Source organism: Tenrec ecaudatus, chromosome 3, assembly GCF_050624435.1.
Source record: "Tenrec ecaudatus isolate mTenEca1 chromosome 3, mTenEca1.hap1, whole genome shotgun sequence".
In the NCBI taxonomy this organism is placed as follows: Eukaryota; Metazoa; Chordata; class Mammalia; order Afrosoricida; family Tenrecidae; genus Tenrec; species Tenrec ecaudatus.
The window spans coordinates 9,194,469-9,215,137 of NC_134532.1; the positions used below are offsets into that span (position 1 = coordinate 9,194,469).

Consider the following 20,669-nt stretch of genomic DNA (forward strand, 5'->3'; position numbering starts at 1 on the left):
TGTTAATAGGTTGCCATCAAGCTGTTAGAAACCCAATACCGATGATTATAGGACAACTTATTTTTATAAGTGGTCACAATATGGAAATTTGGGGTCAAGATATCTAGAACTTACTTCATTTTGGGCAGAACTGTTCATTCCCCATTACTTATTCAAAAAACATAAAAGGACTGATGTTTCTAAAGGGAACACTGCTTTCAGAACTGACTCATATGGGGGGGGGAAAATCTCAGAAAGCAAAAAAGGTAAAATAAACAATAATAGTATAGATTTTAAGATAAATTTGAATTGGCCAATGCAAGAGTATCCTATTAGGCAGATGGTTCATATAATTTACATCCATAGTTTTTAATCAGATGAATATTCATATGGTTTACTTGTGCTTTCTCCTCAAATTTAGACTGTAATATTCTTTTGTTAAAAATAATGTAACCACAATGAACAAGTCATTTCCAAGTCATAAAATCTCTACAGAAAAGAGTAAAACGGTCCCTATAGGTTTCTGAGGCTGCAAATCTTTTATGGAGCAGGAAGCATCATTTATCTCTTGTGGAATGGCTTGTGGGATTGAACTGATGAATTTGCTAAATTATGTTTCCCTGGATCCTTAAGAATTGTCTAGTGAATTCCAGGATCATGGTGGGCTGCTAGCTGAAAGGCCAGCAGTTCAAAACCACCAGCAGCTCAGCAGGAGAAAGACTAAGTTTTCTACACCTGTAAAGAGTTAAAGTTGGGGAGTTTAGCCAAGATGCTGGCCAGATAGGTAGCTCACACCCAGAGCTCGGTGGAGACTGGCGAGTGGGGAGACTTGGGGATAGAGTATGGGTATCATGTCTGTCTGTAGATTCCCAAGACAACTCAGAGCACTTCTCTGAACCAGAAGCCGACTTTGACTTCCTTGCCTATAATCCCTACAAATATCTGGGGTCTCTTTTCTGGCACTCAGTGTACCTGCTCTGCCTTGACCGGTGTTACAGGCCAGCCAGGCATATGGCAGAGGCTTTCAACCTGCCTCAGCACTCTGAGAAAACACACCAGCCAGTAGCCGCCCACCACCCCCCCTCCAGGTGCCAGCCTCGTCTCGATGCTTCCCCACCCCACCAGGCTCGTTCTCCATCTTGGAGTTACTCACACACCCACCAGCCAGTCTCCCCACAAAGAGGCTCACACCATGGTGCCACAGGGCATCCAGGCATATGACAGAGGCTTCTGTCTTGCCTTGGTGCTCCATGCAAACCTGCCAGCTCGACCCTCCCCACACCCAGAGGTCTCCTTCCAGAGGTTCCGTCCCCATCACTGCACTCCCCACATACCTGCTAGCCACCCCCCCCCCAAACTACCCCCCATGCAGACCTTCCCATCCTTCCGTGATACTCCAGGCCTGCCAGGTGCCAGACACAAGTCTGGCAGTAACTTCTTCAGTTGTAACATAGGGACCCAAGCCTTTGCGGTTTGTATACTGTATTCTCCCTTCTCCCTACTCAAATGCCCCCCACCCTCTGCCAACAATCTGTGCTCCAATCAGTGGATTGCATGCTAACAGAAGTAACAGGCTCTCATTCCCACTCACCTACCTATCCAGGAACAGATCACCTAATCCCAAACCCACACCCCTCAATATGCTCCCCTGTGCATGGGTCAGCACTTTCCATCAGACTATAGCTTGCACAGCTGAAACAGCTCCTAAGGAGACCTGAGGGTGCTGGAGCACAAAGCATAGGTTAAGGTGAGAGGGAAACTCCAGCAAGAAAAAGGTGAAACGCAACCCCTCAAGGCAGTTGACTATAGGCATCCTACAGCAATATCAACACCAATCTCTAAAAGAGAGAGAGCCCAGGACTCTGAGACCTGGAAAAATGACACCTATTTCTAATAAATCGACCAAAAAATCAGCTAGTTGCTTCCACAGCTTTAACAAGTAAGCAAAACAAAATCCAATGCCAGAGGACCATCTGGACCTGACAGCAGTCATATAAAAGACTGGTGGTGACCTCCCACAGAAAGAAATCTTCAGAATACTGCTTAAAGTCATATAGGACATGAGAGAAATATTACAGAAAAAGGATGAAACGATAGAGATAAAGGCCATGCACCAAAGGGAAATACAGGAGCTAAGGGGTGAGATAAAAACAAAAACAAAAAAACTAATAGAAAACTCATGGGCTTCGCCCAGTGAATTGAGGAGGCAGAGAAATGCACCAGTGACCTGAAGGACTTTCAAGGAGAAGCTAATAATGTGAGAAAAAGTTTAATAAGTCCATCATAGAAGCTGAAGAAAACCTGAGGGGTATGTTCAGAGCTATGAGAAGGAACAACGTCAGAATTGTTGGATTACCAGAGGAATGCACATTACGGAAATCAACATACAAAATAGTGATGGAAGGCTAGGAGGAAAACTTCCCTAGCTTAATGAATGAAAACCAGGCAACCATCCAGGAGACTGAATCCCAAGAAGAAGTCACTAAGACATAGTTGTTAAACTATCCAACTTTTAGGAAAAGGAGAAAATTATGAGTGGGACTAGGGAAAAACAAGCAATCACATATAAAGGCAAAGAAGATAAGAATATGCTCAGACCTATCAGCAGTCACTGTGAAGAAAAATAGAGAGTGGAGTAACATATTCTGAAAATTTCAGGAAAAAAACACAAACCCAAGAATACTCTATCCAGCCAATTATCTATCAAAGTTGATGAAGAAGTGAGAGTCTTTCTGGACAAGAAAACTCTCAAAGGATATATCAAAAGGAGCCCATCACTACAAAAGATCCTTGCCAAGCGAGTATGGGCAGAACAACTACTCTCACCAAGCACATACAAAAAGAGACTGTCACATGCACAACTCACAAAAAAGAAATGGAGGTAGAAAACACACAAGAATAAAATGACATCACAGAGTCTTCAGATAGATGTAACAACCCTGAATATCAATGGAATGAACTCAGGCCATAAGAGACAGAGACTAGAAGACTGGCTTAGAAAATACAACCTCTTGATCTGCTGCTTACAGGAGACACAGCTCAAGACTACCGGAAAAAATAGGCTGAGAATCAAAGGCTGGAGAAAAATATGCCAAGAAAATAGCAATTCAAAAACAGGAGTTGCAATATTATTCTCAGATGAAATTGATCTCAAAATGCAAACCATAAAAAGAGATGAGAAGAGACACTATATAATGCTCAAGGTAACCATACACCAAGAACCACTAAGTATTCTAAACATTTACTTGCTGAACAAGCATTCGGGGGAATATGTCAATCGAACGCTACAATAGATGAGAAAAGAAAATCACAGCCTCAACAATCATAGTGGGTGACTTCAATAGTTCACTCTCTGAGGATGACAGATCACTGGGAAAGAAACTCAACAAGGAGGCTAAAGATCTAAACACTACAATTAGATGACTGGATGATTGTAGATAGATATCTACAGAGCTCTCCACCCAAATACAAAAAAAAAAATCACATGCTTTTCAAGTCCACATGGCACATATTTGAAGATAGACTACATGCTAGGCCATAAGTTGAATCTATATAAATTTAAGCACATTAATAGCATGCAGACTTCTCTTTCTGACCACTGTGCCATAAGGCTGGAAATCAACAAAGGGAAGATGAAGAAAACCAGAGCAAACAATTGGAATGACTCTCCATTGCAAAAGGAGTGTGTACTGACTCAAATCAGAGATGAAATTAGGAAACTTCTAGAAACCAATGAGAATTGGAACACAATGTACCAAAACTTATGGGACACAGCAAAGGCATTTATCAGAGGACGTTTCATAGCAATACATGCACACATAGAACAGGAAGAGAGACATGATTGACACATCGGCACAAAATTTACAGCAACTAGAGGAGATTCAACAAGACAATTGAACTAATAGCAAAAGAAAGGAAATAATAAAACAGGGCTGAAATTCAGGAGAGGGAAAATAAAACTATGGGGAAAATTAATGCTAAAAGTTGGTTCTTCAGAAGAATAAATGGAATCAACAAATCTCTGGTGAACTTAAGCAAAGAAAGGAAGGACCGAATATAAATAGCAAAGATGAGGATGAAAGAGGGGACATTACAATGGACCCTAGTGAAATCAAAAGGATAATTACACAGTACAATGAAGGACTGTACTCCAAAGAATTACAAATCTTGGAAGACATGGAAAAATTCTTGGAAACACGATCCCTCCCTAAACTATCCCCAAAGGAAGTCAAGACCCATACCAACAGAAGAAATAGACAAGATTATCAAGGGATTACCAACAACAACAACAAAAACTGGATCCGATGGATTTACAGGAGAATTCTATCACTCATTCAAGGAAGAAGTGACACCAATCCTATACAAACTCTTCCAGAGCATAGCAAAATATGGCGAACTCCCAAATTCTTTCCATGAAGCTAGTAAACTCTCATACCTAAAGCAGGCAAGGATCCCATGAGAATTAAGAACTACAGACCAATTTCCCCAATGAACATCAATGCAAAAATCCTTAACAAAATACTAGCCAACAGAATACAAAAGTATATAAAACAAATAATTCATCATGACCAAGTGGGATTCATACCAGGGGGTGGTGGAGAGGTAGCCTGGGCAACACAGAACATGGCTCTAACTCACCCAAGGGGAGGGTGTTGTTTAGATTTCCACAGGGAAAGAGGGACCAGACTTCAACCCGGTGCTCCCAGACAAGAACGCCACACACTGGCATGAAGTAGGGAATCAATAGAGAGGCCCGAGGGTCTGGTCCCATTACGAACTGGATAGCTCCCCCCACCCCTCCCGAAGAATTCACTTCAGAGGACAGCACTGAAGCTATAGCTCAAGGAAAGGGACATGTCTGATCAGAGCACACAGGAGCCAATGAGGGGATAAGATAAAAGAGCGATGCGCATCCTGGCTCACGAAGCCCTGAGGACAATAGTTCTGCTTGGAGCATCCAATGCACAGAGAGGACCAGAGGGCTGGCCCCACCTCGAGACATGACATTCCTCACCGACCCATAGCACCACAGGGACAACACTGGAGACACACGGCGTGAATTGGGCCGGCCCTGACACCTACACACTGAGGTGAGATGCTGGGGTATACAACAGAGTAGTAAAGGGAGAGACGCAATGAAGTCTCTGGGGAACACCAAAAGTAGACTGTGGGGCCAGGGTGTGGCACCCCATCAGACTCGACTGGAAAACACTCATAAAGGACAACAAATAGACCTTGAACTATTTATAGGCTATTCTTTTCTATTTTTTGTCATTGCCTTTGGGTTATTGTTACAGTTATTGTTTTATTTTCTATTGTTGCTTTGTTGTGTTCGGTCTTGTTTGTGCATATTGTCACTGTGTGTCTATTTGGATGGAATAGGTGGGAGACACAAGCCGGTGGAGAGAACAACGGGATGACAGTTCTGGGGGTACTGGGGAGGGGGGAAGGGAAGGAAGTGGGTGTTAACAAATTCAGGGAAAAGGGATCAAGTGACCGAAAACTGATGGCGAAGAGGATGTAGGAGTCTGGCAGGGCTGGATCAAGGGCAATGTAACCAAGAGGATTCCTGAAACCTAAATGAAGGCTGAATATGTTAGTGGCACAAGAGTAAAGTAAAAGGAAATAGAGGAAAGAACTTGGAGGCAAAAGGCATTTATAGATATCTAAATACAGGCATGCACATATGTAAATATATTTATATGTGATGAGGGGGAAATAGATCTATGTCCATATATTTTATAGGTTTAGTATTAAGAAAGCAGATGGACATTGGGCCTCTACTCGAGTACTCCCTCAACATAAGAACATTTTGTTCTAATAATCCGGCATTCTGAGATGCTCACCTTCCCGACACGATCACTGAAGACAAAGCAGGTGCATATGCAAATGTGGTAAAGAAAGTTGATGGTGCCCAGATATCAAAAGATATAGCATCTAGGATCTTAAAGGCTTGAAGCACACCAGTCTGTGTGATCATGAGGTGTTGATCAGATTAGGTAGCAGGCATGAAAGGCCCAGAACAATGTGAATGGGGGTGTGGGGTGTATGGAGTGGACACCCAAAGGCAATCTTTAAGCAATTGGACATCCCCTTACAGAAGGGTCGTGGGGAGAAGACAGGCCAGTCAGGGTGATGTGTAGCACCGAGGAAACACACAGCATTACTCTGGTTCCTTAATTCTTCCTCCCCCCCCCAGCACCTCCCCTAATATCATGACCCTAATTCTACCTTACAAATCTGGCTAGACCAGAGCACGTACATGGGTACCGATAAGAGCAGGAAACACGGGGGATACAGGACATCTAAACTCCTCGGGACCAATATTGAGGGCGGCCATCCAGGAGGGTAAGGAAAAGGTGGGGGGGACAATGGGGGAACCTATCACAATGACCTACCTATAACCCCCTCCCAGAGGGATGGATAACAGACAAGGGGATGGGGGGAGACATCAGACAGTGCTAGACATGAAAAATAATAATAATTTGTAAATTATGAAGGGTTCGTGAGGGAGGGAGAGGGAGGGTAAAAATTAGGAGCTGATACCAAGGGCTCAAGTAGAAAGAAAATGCTTTAAAATTGATGATGGCAACATCTGTACAAATGTGCTTGAGACAATGGATGCATGTATGATTTGTGATAAGAGTTGTATGAGCCCCCAATAAAATGTTTAAAGGAAAAAAAAGAGTTAAAGTCATGTAACTTACAGGGGCAGTTCTAATCTGTTCTATAAATCACTGTGAGTCAGAATTGACTAAATAGTCATGAGACATAGAGATTAAAATGTCTGCTCTATTCTGAATATAGCTTGTAATTAAGGAAATACAAGTTTAAAAATAAAGATGTAGTATGATTTATCATTCTGAAGATTGATAACAAATTGATTATGAAGAATGGGAAATAAGAACATTTATACCCTGTTTATTGTGGGTGTAAAATGTCTATATTAATCAAGGAAATTACACTTAATACAATTATAATATGCAAGTCCTTTAACCTAGCTACTTCATATCACATATAGCACAAAAGTTATCACAAGTATAAAAATAGATAAACTTTGTAGCCATTGTGGATCATTTACATTTTAATCACACACATAGAAATGTTCATTTTTTAAGAAGCATTTCTCACCCATGCTGATGACTTCTCATACAAACTCTCATACAATTGGTCATTTGATGAGAGGAATGAGTGAGCGAGAGTATTGCCTTGGAGAAGTGGGACCAAGTGAGCTTCCCTTGGTGTTTTTCTGCTAAAGCTTGGGTTCTTGTTATCAAAACACTCTCATAATAAGCTTAGGTTATCACTCTTCTGTTCTCCAGAAGGTCTATGCACAAAATATCATGAAGAGTCCTCAGGCAGTTACCGTGACCTCTGCTCTAGCAAAGTCTGCTTTCAATTTCACTGCAACACTTTGAACCCTTGGTAGATTTTATTTGCATGTGATTTGTCTTCAGGATTATACCAGCACAGCCATGCATCTTCTCTTGTGACAATTCTTCCAAGAAGTGTTTCGGGAAATTAATCTTATTAGTTTATAATTTTCATAGAAGATTTCACTTTTGCCTGTAGCTGATCAGAGCACCATCGTTTGGGCACTATCATTTCTGACTCAGCATTACATAAATTAAGAGATGTGCCTGCTGCCATGACTCTGAAGATGTATTGCTGTAGACCCACGGTTCTCAACATGTGGTTTTTGACTTCGAATGACCCTTTCACAGGGGTCGCCTTAGACCATCAGAAAACACATAAATATTTCACAATATATAATTACATATTGTTTTGTGATTAATCAATATGCTTAAATCATGGTTAACTCAGTTCAATTATCAACAATGAAAATACATCCTGCATACCAGATATTTACATTGCAATTCATACCAGTAGCAACATTACAGTTAAGGAGTAGCAATGAAAATAATGTATGGTTGGGAGTGACCACAACATGAGGAACTGTATCGAGGAAGGTTGAGAACCACTGCTGTAGACAGAGATATCTTAGCCTTCCAATGCTTTCTGATCCTGACCTGTGGTAACCTGTTAACGTTCCTCATAAACCCCTTTTGTGAGTATTGTTCAGGAGTTCTGTGGGGCCACTACAGTGGATTATCAAACCAGCAGAGAAGGACTGTACTTCAAGAGTGATGGCTGGTGTCAGAAAAAGATAAAGAAAGATGAAGGATGGAGTTATGTCTGGCATCTGACTAATAAGGAATTAACTTTAGACAGCTATGGATTTGAGATCCCCTTCTTTTCACTTAGGGGGGTGGTCAAAAGTGGCTTTGATATAATTTTCTCAAAAATAAACATTAATAATAACATTGTCTGACTCACTCTAGGAATATTCATGCCATTATCCATTCTTCTCATCTATCAAGGCAAAGAGAGGACAACAGGGCACAAAGATGCATAACCCAGGGTCTCTAGACACGATTGGTAAAAATGTATGACATAAATTAAGGCTTTAAAAAAGGTTTCATAAGAAATCTCTTGTCAGCTTCTCATTGCTTTGGATATTTGAAAGGAACATTTTGCAGACTTGTATTATCTGACTGATTTAATGTATCATGGAATGAGATAATTCATACTTCCTTATGACCATACCAGTAAGTACACAGTAATTTTGTAAAAGATATACTACTAAGGTCAGAAATAGGGGACAATATCAAGAAAACATATTAATGAACAGTTAGGTCATAGATTCGATAGAAAAGTCCTGATTAAGAGACAGAAATACAGAATATAATTTTAAATTCTTTGGAATTTAGACTTCCTGGGAGACATTAAAATTGAATGAGGCCCAGAACAATTGCCTTCATATAAATTTTAAACTTTTATTTTAAAATATCAATTGAAATCTTCTTAAAATCAGAAAATAGTTTAACTTAAAAATTAAAGATATCTGCTTATCACATTGTGTTCTTTTAACAACAATCTATTTAGATAAAAATGGACAACTCCAACTCAGAAAATTAGATATTAATCTGAGAGCAGTGAGTTTATGTTAATGCGAAGGAAAGACTTAGAATAGGTGAAAGAGAATATTAATATTTTCACAACTAAAATATATAATCAATGTCACTAAATTATGCATGTTGAAATTGTTTATTTGGCATAGTATATTCTGCTGTGTGTATAAACAGAAATAAATAAATTATAAAATGTATTTTAAATATACATATTCATAAAATATAATATATATACTTAATAATATATAGAGAGACTTTAAAATGTTTTGTAGTGTATTTAATCAGCATGCTTACTGAATATCAGATTTTTTAGCTTGCATAGCTAATGTAACTGATAAAATGTTATTATCACTTATCATAAATTAGGCAACATGGTAGAGTGCACCGTAAGATGATATAGGAATATTGCATTACCATGTATAACACAAGGCAAAGAAAATTTAGATAATAAATCAAAATAAGAAACTGTTAGGTCTTATTTTGTGATGCAAGCATTAGAGATGAATGATTTCTTTTTTTTTCTTTTTATTATAAATAATTCTTTTTTTGCCCACATATTTCTTTTTTGCACACACACGAGTCAGTGATACTGACTGCATACATCACGCCTGGCTGGGGGGGAGGATAGGTTCGGGGGTGGTTACCTGCTTTTCATGGAATAAAGGATCTTGGGGGGTGTCAGCTGGCCTCGGGTGAGTTCAACTTGCGGTGCCCGTGTGTAACAAAGTTGCACAGGGTTCTATAGGTGATGTAAGGTGCTATAAGTGCCAGGTCTTTCTTCTGAGGCACCCCTGGGTGGATTTGAACGCTAACGTCTCAGCGACTAGTCCAGCGCTGGAGCATCTGTGCCACCCACTTACTCCAAATATGATGACAGGCAAAAAGTGGGTTTTTCGCTTTTTAAAAAAAATTAAACAGCACAAAGTGCAAAAAGTCTGCTTCCTACTTAACAGTCCTCATGCTCTCCCACTTTCTGGTGTTGCCTTCGGATGACGTCGCTGCATTCTAGCCTGACATCACTGCAGAACTCTGGATTCCCGACTGCTGTGGACGCCAACTGTGGAGCCACGTACACGGAACTCCTTGACCAGTTTCCAACTTTGCTCCTTCGATCATGATGTTGCTCCAGGTCCTAATTGTGAGGGTGGGTGGGTTGGTTGGTTTATTGATTGATTGGAATGTTGGAGTGGTATCCATGTTTTGATCTTCATCAGTAAATGTTTCAAGCTCTCTTTGCCATCAGCAAGGCAGGGTGGTGCCATCTGCATCTTACGCGGCTCATGGATGAGCCTCCCCCCATCCTCATGTTGTGTTCCATCGACACCATCTTCTTGGGAGTCCAATGCCCTGCTACAGGGAGTAAACACCATGCAAAAGACCTATGTGGAGTGTTACCAAGACGTCACCTTGAGGACCGAGGGATACTTGACACAAGCTGTCGTTTGTTACGTTGCTCCCTCTCAAGCAGCCATCCCCACATCCAGGCACCCAGTCTATAAATGATTTTATTAGGGGTTCATACAACTCAACACAATCTATACATCCACCTACTGTGTCAAGCACAATTGTACATGTGTTGCCATCATCATTTTCTTTGTTTTTTAATCGTTTTATTAGGGGCTCATACAACTCTTATCACAATCCATACACACATCAATTGTGTAAAGCACATTTGTACATTCATTGCCCTCATCATTCACAAAACATCTGCTCTCCACTTAAGCCCCCGGCATCAGGTCCCCATTTTTACCCCTCCCTCCCACTCCCCCTCCCTCATGAGCCCTTGATAATTATAAATTATTATTTTGTCACATCTTGCCCTGTCCAATGTCTCCATTCACCCACCTCTCTGCCATCCATCCCCCAGGGAGGAGGTCATACGCAGCAGATCATTGTAATCGGTTCCCTCTTTCCAACCCACTCTCCCTCTACCCTCCCAGTATCGCCACTCAACCACTGGTCCTGGATTCCCTACGTTTCTAGTTCCTATCTTTATTAGTGTATATCCCCTGGTCTAGCCAGATTTGCAAGGTATAATTGGGATCATGATAGTGCGGGGAAGGAAGCATTTAGGAACTAGAGGAAAGTTGTATTCTTCATCTGTGCTACAATGCACCTTGACTGGCTTGTCTCCTCCCCTAGACCCCTCTGCAAGGGGATCTTCAGCGGCCGACAAATAGGCTTTGGGTCTCCACTCTGCACCGGCCCCCTCATTCACGATGGTAACTCTTTTTGTTCTGATGATGCCTTATACCTGATCCCTTCAACACCTCATGATCGCACAGGCTGGTGTGCTTCCTCCATGTGGGCTTTGTTTTTTCTGAGCTAGATGGCCGCTTGTTTACCTTCAAGCCTTTAAGACCCCAAATGCTATAACTTTTGATATTCGGGCACCATCAGCTTTCTTCACCACATTTGCTTATGCACCCATTTGTCTTCAGCGATCCTATCATGGAGGTGTGTACCCAATGAAATGATTTTTTATTCTTTGATGCCTTATAACTGATCCCTTTGGAACCTCGTGATCACACAGGCTGGTGTGTTCTTCCATGTGGGCTATGTTGCTTCTGAGCTAGATGGCCGCTTGTTTACCCTCAAGCTTTTAAGACCCCAGATGCTGTATCTTTTGATATCTGGGCACCATCAGCTTTCTTCACCACATTTGCTTATTCCCCTGCTTTGTCTTCAGCGGTTGTGTTGGGAAGGTGAGCATAATAGAATGCCAATTTAATAGAAGAAAGTATTCTTGCATTGTGGGAGTACTTGAGCGGAGCCCAATGTCCTTTTGCTACCTTAAAACTAAACCTATAAATATAGGCACATAGATCTAGTTCTCCTTATATATAAATATATTTGCATATGTACATATATGCATATGTACATATATGTACATAGATATATTTGCATATGTACATGTCTTTATCTAGACTTCTATAAATGCTCTTTGCCTCTCAGCTCTTTCCTCTATTTCCCTTGACTTTCTTCCTGTTCCACTATCATGCTCAGTCCCCACCTGGGTTTCAGCAATTCATCTTGGTTACATTACCCTGGATCATGCCTTACTAGGCTTCCCCCACCAACCTCACAACCAATTTGGATCACTTGGTGTTCCCTTGTGCCTGGGTTTGTTAACACCACTTCCTTTTCCCTCCACCTCCCCCTATCCCATGCCCCCCCATCCCCCCGCCATGGGGACTGTGGGTCCCATTGTTTTTCCTCCAGATCATTCATCCGGCCTGTCTTATTCAGACAGACCTGTGGAGATAGTAACATGCACAAAAACAAGACAGAGCACAACCAAGCAACAATATACAACAAAACAACAACAACCCGCTGACAAAGAACAAAACAAAACACAAGAAAGGAAAGCTTGTAGATAGTCCAAGGATTGTTTGTTAGCTTTTAGGAGTATTTTCCAGTCCAGTCTGTTGGGACACCACGCCCTGGCCCCAAAGCCCACCTTCAGCATTACTTGGGGACCTTGCTGCTCCAAAATACCTATCAATTTGTCCTTTCTGACACATTCAGATCATGCAGATCCCATAACATCGTGTTAGGTAAAAAACCACTGATGTTGTACAAATACCCCATATAAAAAAGATCATTGGAATGACACAGAGAAGCACAGCATTTAAAGATATATGGTCTTAAGTTGTATAAATCAGAAAGCAGATCATTTTAGCTTGCTCTTAATCAACAGATGAAACAATTTTACAGAACATAGTACTTCACAATATGAGACAATGTCATTGGCCAAATTAAGGAGCATGGATATTAGAGCTTATGATAAATAATGAAACCTCATAAAATAGTAAATGCTTATCAAGACTGGCTACCCTCAACATGAATATGATTATCCAAAATTCATTCTGTTTCATAATTAGATTATTAATATGTATATGTCTGTGACAAATATTAAACAGACTTTTGGACTTTTCACAAAAGAATATGTATTGTTCACTCAGTTTTAAAATGTATTTTTTATTGCATCTCGATTGAATAATGAGAAATGAAAATTTTAATTTAACATATTAATTTCATTTATATTTATATGAGAATAAGAAAAAATTATTGTCAAACTATCATAGAAACCTTCATTAACCAAAAATACCTCGATGTTTATCTATTTCTCAACATACTGTATATTACAATTTTGATTGCACTTGTGTGTGTGTGTGTACGTGCATGTGTGTGCGCTTGTATTATATACCACATAGTCTCTTGGTGTCCAGGACTTGAGCAAAAACAGTACGGATTACAATCCTATTGGGTTATAATAGCTGCATCTTATATTTGATTATGGATTTTTCCTATTACTAATTATTCCACCTATCTTAAAATTATTGAGTGTAAAATTTAATTTGAAGACTGTTGTTTTTACTTGAATCTTGTTTATATTGTTTACATAGGGTCACTATGAACACAAAATGTCCCGAGGGCACCTACAATAATGACAATAGCTATGTTGTACCGATTTTCTAATCCTTGCATTGCAGACTATACTACTTATATTTTTCACAAAAATCAATGGTATACATTATAAAAAGAATTGATTTATTCAGTAATCCTGTTCTAAAGTTTAGCCAATTTAAAATACTGATATTAAGGTATTACATATATTTTAAATTCACAATATCCATCCAATACTGATATTAATTATAAAGTAAGTATTGGACAATATTTTTGTGCTGCATAGTGATGCACTTGCAATAATACTAAAAAGAAAAAGGTATACTCAATTTCAATATATTTTAAGCATATATTTAAATATTTTCCTTAAGCTAGATGAATATTTATTGAATCTTTGAAAGGTGTGTTAATACTTGTACCTGGTGTTTAAAGCCATTGATAAGTCAAAAGCTACACCTATATATTGTCTTTTACTTGCTTAATTTTGACTATGAATCATTATTACACAGATGGAAATTGACTTCCAATGGAAATGGAAATATTTCACACCCTTATGGTAGGTGAAAACATTTTTGAAATAAATAGCATACAACCATCTACCTATCCCTCCATCCTATAATTCATATCAGCTTCTCCTTTTCTCTGTTACAGGCAACATATCGTCCCTTGTGGCCCATTTTTTTGCATTTAAATCCATCCTATATATCACTCCATTAAATCTTAGCTGTCTAACTAAGTCCTTAATGTAATAGTGGAGTATATTATTTTGAAGTTGCTATTTTCCCTCATTTTCTAGTACAATTTTTCACACGAAGCAACTCTCAGTGAGGCTTGTTGGCAAAATCAGACATTGTAACTCAAGAATTCCCACTCGAAAATGAGAATACCAGCAACGTATAAACTACTCCATCATATGATGTTTGTGTGAATCAGGGCTCTCAATCGTATCATATCTTGAAAATGTAGTGTAAGAAAAATGTGATTGATATTCCTATGAGTGAGTGCTCTATTATGTAGAAAATAGCTGCATGATTACTTTGAAGCTGTAGCTAAGCATAGTGAATCTGAGTTGTGTCATTTAGCCCCAAAGTTCTAAATCGTCCTCCTTTTTATTCCTGCCTAAAAAGGATTGGAAACCTCCTTTCCCAGTGTCTTTCAAAAGAAATGAAAAGAAAACAAGCAACACAGAAAGACAAGGAACTAAAGAAGTAAAAAAAATCCAAACTATCTTTTGCTTTGACTCTGATAAAAAAGACAAGAGTCGGGGGAGGGAAGAAGGAATGGACTTTATTTAAATGCCTCAATATCTGTATTTAGGAAAATATATGTTTGAATCAACTGTCAATTATTACTTTTAATATTAAATAGAATTGATGGTATTTCATACTTGGACAACCCAAACTAAAATCAATGTCATTGAGTTGATTCCAGTAAGACGGCAGATACCCAGAAACCTAAATTTATGTGTATCTGTATTTGTCTATGAAGTCTCTGGTTAGTACACAGGAATTAAACCTAGCTGTGAACTGAAAGGCCAGAGGACCAAGTCTAACCAGAGGTGTGCAGGAAAAAAAGGTCTGAGTATCGCCTTTAGCAAAAACTAAACACATGGGTTCATCAGAATTCAGAATTGATGGAATGACTTGTGGTTTATGTATTGGTATTAATTAATTATTTCGGGAGCTCTCTTAGTTCTGTCAGTTACTAGATCTTAATTCTGTAAATTATTGGGTGCTTCAGACTCTTTTCAAATTATATGTTTTTAACTTTACTTGCTTCTAACAGGAAATAAGAAATTATTTATAGACAATACATGAGGGACAAAGGAAGAATTATTTTATATCTAGCGGTATAATAGCTCATGTATTTATTATGTGCATAGCTATCTCATTAAGGAGTAAGTTCTTGCTCACTCAATTACAGATCAAGAAAGTAAAGTTCAGTGTGCTCATATAATGGCCCCAAATCACAGAATTATGTAATAATCTAGTAGAACCCTGATCACAAACCACATCTTAAACCCAAACATAATCTTCTAGTATACCAACTTACTTTTTTGATTTGCCATACCCTATTAAAACTAAAAAGCAAACAGATCTCTGATATTTTTCATGAACTCAGACAAGTCAATATTTAATGTGTGTAAATAATAGTCACTTAGTATGTGACTAAGCATTTTTGTATATGATATTTATCTATCTCCCAAGATAAAATGTTGCCTTTTATCATTAATATTTGTGTTCATGCTATCAATAGAACAGAATCAAGAATATTTCTTAAAATAGAGGTTTATGAAGGTCTTATACTTCTAGTAATTCACCTGTTAGTTTACCTACGTAGGATTGTTCTAATAGTAATTATGTATCAAATCTACGACTGTCACGTTTATTCCAACTCCTAGCCACTTTCTTTGACCTAGAAGAACAGGCTTATAATGTTTCCAAAGCTATGGAATTGTTGTGGAGGCCATCTGTCACAGCTTTCTTCTGTGGAGCTAATGACAGGTTCGAACCACCAAAGTTTTCATTACTAAACAAGCATTTTAACCACTGCATTCAAGGACTGACTTAATTATATACACAGAGTTCTAAAAAAAGGGAGGGCACTTTCATCAACAACAATCTGCTCTTTTCTCATTTACCAAAGCAACAAATGCATGGAGCAAGAATTTAACATTGTATGAAGAGGGCATTTATAGTAAGCAAAATTTTTATTCTCAAGAAGCACTGTGAAAGAGAATAACAACTAAAAGTCTGAGACTTAGGGGTAAACATGGGATTTGTTTCAATTTTAAACTTTGTGCCTTAATCACGTCACACAATGTGATGTATGCTAACATTTCCAGATTTAGAAAAAATCTCCCCAAATATTTTATTTTAGTAATTTCTCTAAAAGATCATTTTGTAAGATCTATTACTAAAGAAATAGTAAACCTATAATAGCATTACAAGACGGTATAAACCTGATTGGTATAAAAACGTTAATACAAATTTAATAGCATTCTGCATATTTAATAGTCTATACTGTGTGTATATATATTTTGACCTATAGGAGTCTAATGCAAATGCAATAAATTATAGTAAAATCATGATATCAGAAATTTCACTTAATTAAATGAAAAGTTATATAAAAGACTATACATATGAATTATATCTATTGAAATTTACATAAAGCTAGGTAGTTATGCTTTGATTTCAATGAAACTATTTTTAGGTGATTTAATATGGCACTATGGAAAACATATTGAAAATTTTGTAATGAAATTAAAAGGAAATGAGAGTAATATTTCAATTAAAGTCTGCTTTACAAAGTCCTTGTAGAGGCTGAACGAATATATTAATAATATTTGTAATGCAAAATTTATTTTAAACAGAATGTAGATTGAAAATTGGTAATTATAGAAGTAAGTAAATTAAAGAAAGAAATGTTGGTGGACATTTGTTAATTTTGGGAAACATCGGGCAGTTCAAGATATGATAAAATAATAATTTATAAATGACCAAGGGTTCATGAAGGAGGGGAAAATGGGAGTGAGGGGAAAAAATGAGGAGATGACACAAAGTGCTCAAGTAGAAAACAAACGTTTTGAGAATGACGAGGACAACAAATGTACAAATGTGCTTGACACAATGGATGTAGATATGGTTTATGATAAGAGTTGTACAAACCCCAATAAAATGATTTAAAAAGTATGACTTGTTTTTCTTTTTCTACCTTTAGAATTTTTTTAACCAAAACCATTTTGTTGAGAACTACTATAGATATCGTATCATTTCATAGTTCAATTACATTAAGCAATATTATACAATTGCTACCACAATCAGTTTCAAAGAGTATTATAAAGAGTATGTTTATAATGACGATTATGCATCAAGTTTATGTTTATAATGATGATTATTCAGCAAGATCAATATAGTAATATTTTAGACAGAGATGAGATTTCCTTTTCACATAGGATCCACTTGTACCTATTGATTGACAGAGTAATATACCTCCTGAGACAACATTAAAAATTTTGCTTGACATGATAAATTAAAACCAAAACTGGGTCGAGAGAAATAGGAGGGTCAAACTAACTAGTATCTCTCTAAATAACAGGGTCTCTAAAATAAGTTGAGATGAATTGAATTGGTGGGATAAACAGGCATAACAATAAAACGGAGGCCACGGTTCAAGGTGAAGAGTAGTTGGAGGTACAGTCGGATTCAATCTCAAACAAGTAGTCCGATGGCTTATGTGGCCCACAGGAAAGAAGATCTATGTGGTTCTGCCTTCCAAGAGCTCACTTGATAAACCCTCTAAAGCAGCGGTTCTCAACCTTCCTGATGCCGCAACCCTTCCATACAGTTCCACATGCTATGGTGACCCCCAACCAAAAAATGATCTCCATTGCTGCTTCATAACTGTAATTTTGCTACTGTTATGAATCATAACATAAATATCTGATATGCAGGATGTATTTTCATTGTTACAAATTGAACATAATTAAACATAATTAAAACATAGTTATTAACCACAAAACAATATGTAATTATCTATTGTGAAATATTTATGTAATTATATATTGTGAAATATTTATGTGTTTTCCGGTGGTCTTAGGTGACTCCTATGAAAGGGTCATTCGACCCCCAAAGGGGTTGCGACCCACAGGTTCAGAACTGCTATTCTAATGGTTCTTCAAAGTCTAAGAAATTCAACAGTAACTAAAATTTTGCCTTTAGCATTTCCACTGCAACCATATCCTTTCCACCACGTAGTCAATTAGTAACTAATGAGAAGGGTGCGTTTTTGTTATGCCTTTAGGAGAGAATCAGGGACAAGTAAAATAATGACAATGGATTTCTCAAGCTTACCAAGAGCAATGGATAGAAGGGGGTTGGTGCCAAAGGCAGTGAAAATACGATGGTGTGAGTACTCATAGGCCCTGTGACAGAGAACCTCAGCGGTACAGCTATGGGGCCACGGACTCCAATGACAACAACAGAAAAGAAGTATTTTAATGTTTAGCCATGAAATGAAAATCATTTATATACAAATATACTGTGCCTTGAATCCCCAGAAAAAATGGAAAGGAAATCGTATTCTTATATGTGCAGATGCAAAGACCTGATTGAAAATGCAATATACCCTCCATACCGCTTGCAGGAGGAAACAAATTCTAGTACTGTATTCAAAATGTCACAAAGAATGCTTCTCAGTCTTAAATCAGCTTTAAAAACCATGAAAAGTCCCCCTTTTCTGATCACCTTAGATGCACTGGGAGTTTCATGAAGGTTTATTTTTGAGTGAAAAAGTGTGTGTGTGTGTGTGTGTGTGTGTGTGTGAGTGTGTGTGTGTGAGTGTGTGTGTGAGCATGTCTGAATGTGTGTGTGAGTGTGTCTGAGTGTGTGTGAGTGTGTTTAATACATACGGGTCTTTCTCGCCGAATCCTCCACAAAAAGAGAAGAAATGTCTTCATCCACTCCCGCTGCATTCTTCGCAATACAAGTATATGCTCCCGTGTCTTCGTAACGCACATTGCTTATGTGGACCTCACTGCCATTTGCTGAAAAAAGAAGGCAAATCCAACTTGTAATCTACAATTTCAGTTTGGGTACAGTACTTCCTGAGTGCACACACAGTTTCCTTAGCTTGTCCTTCCTACCCCCCATGCTTTGGAGACACCCCAAGTTATTCCAAAGTATTGTGTGTTTCATAAGCTGTGCTGCTGTCACTCAATCAGAGAGAGCCCCAACATTGCATTTCAAATGCACATGCTTAGACTTTAAATCCATTTCCTATTTCTCATCTTTTATATGAAGCATGTAGTAATGAAAACTAGATACTTTATATATCTGTACACCCATATACACATTACTCAGATTTCATGGTTGTAAATTTACATAAAAGAAGTAAAAATAATGCCAGCATGGTTCATTTATAGGGAGAATATATATGAAAATATATTTTCCTCAAGAAATCAAATAAAAAAGAAATCTAATGAGCTACACAATGCAGAAATAATAGTATGGCCTTTCTTCAAGTTCATTACTAGAATTATTAAGAGAGGAAATGAGTGGTTTGATCTTATGTAGCTATTTAATTGGGAGTTCTGGACATGTGGAAACCAGAACTAATTACATAAAGTGTTCATTTCTTTATCACAAGGTCTACAATCATAATGTTTTTTTATATTAGAAAATGAACAAGGTGCACTTCCGTTATCTAGTTGGGAATTCTGGGAATCCAATAAAAATGATGCCATGTGTAGCAAAATAAAATGGTAATTAGTGGCAGGTAGGGGCTAACAGGATTGTTTTGTCTGATATTAGAAAGATAATGATAAAAAAACAACTATGAGCGATTTATTAAACCCACAACAGAGTGGATTAGGGTGGGCCTTGTAAGTCATCCTGAAGAGTCAGTTGTCCTCAAGTGCATGTGGGTGATACATGAAGAGGTAGTTGATGTTTGTGGTGTAGAAGTATTCATTCAAGCCATTTTAGTCCCTTTCTCAAATTTTAATTGCTTACTTCCTACCCCTTCCATTCAATCTTTTGTGAAGAATCATTATAATAAAATTCGAGTTGACAAGCTTTAGCCTATAAAAGGTTGAGTAGTACCTATTTCAGGCTTTGTAAGACAGTGGTGCTAAGCACTATTGAGGCTGTGTGAAAACAATCATAGACATTCAATAAGAGAGTAGGTGGGACTTTTCAAATACTTTATTGAGAAAAAAGTCAGCATGTCATATTTGATCTGTGGGCCATAATTTGAAGTTACTAGCTTTAAAAGATGCACAATAAGGAGTGTGTTTAACCTAGCACCAGTCTCATTTTAATAAAATTGTGCTTTCTCCAAGAGGCATAGATTTTCTTTCAGGGTCTAAGACTTAAAACCATGCATTCTTTATCTTGAAACATTAAATAGATGTATCCCTTCTTCAAATGATCTCTCCCCAAGATTTGTGTATGTTCTCCTAGCCAACATACCTCCTTGTCTTCTCCTCCTTCTGTCCTCAAACTAACATTCCTAAAGGGTTTTTACTCTCTTGCCCAAATTACCATCTTCAGTGTCTATTTATCATGGTGCCGTGCTTGCCTGACTAATGTTCATACAGAACTGAATATGCATATCCCTATCCTTAGATGACCTGTCTGTAAGTCAATAGATATAGCACGACGAATTTACAGATGTACAAATTCAATTTTCAATTGGCAGAATATCAACATTCTTTATTATTTCTCCCACTTGCCTTAACAACCATATGATATTCATGTCTTCCTTCATTTCTATTTAAAATCTTTCTCTTTTATTCATTTCTCCCAC

At 38.0% G+C, this 20,669-nt stretch overlaps 1 protein-coding gene across 3 annotated transcripts in view; it reads right to left on the reverse strand.

Moving 5' to 3' along the window:
• FSTL5 (follistatin like 5) overlaps positions 1-20,669 on the reverse strand; it is an 812,142-nt gene that overhangs the window by 163,157 nt on the left and 628,316 nt on the right. For all 3 annotated transcript variants that reach the window (XM_075544741.1, XM_075544740.1, XM_075544739.1), the window contains exon 9: positions 18,772-18,906. In XM_075544741.1, coding sequence (XP_075400856.1) covers positions 18,772-18,906 — 135 coding nt within the window. The remainder of the gene's footprint in view (positions 1-18,771; positions 18,907-20,669) is intronic.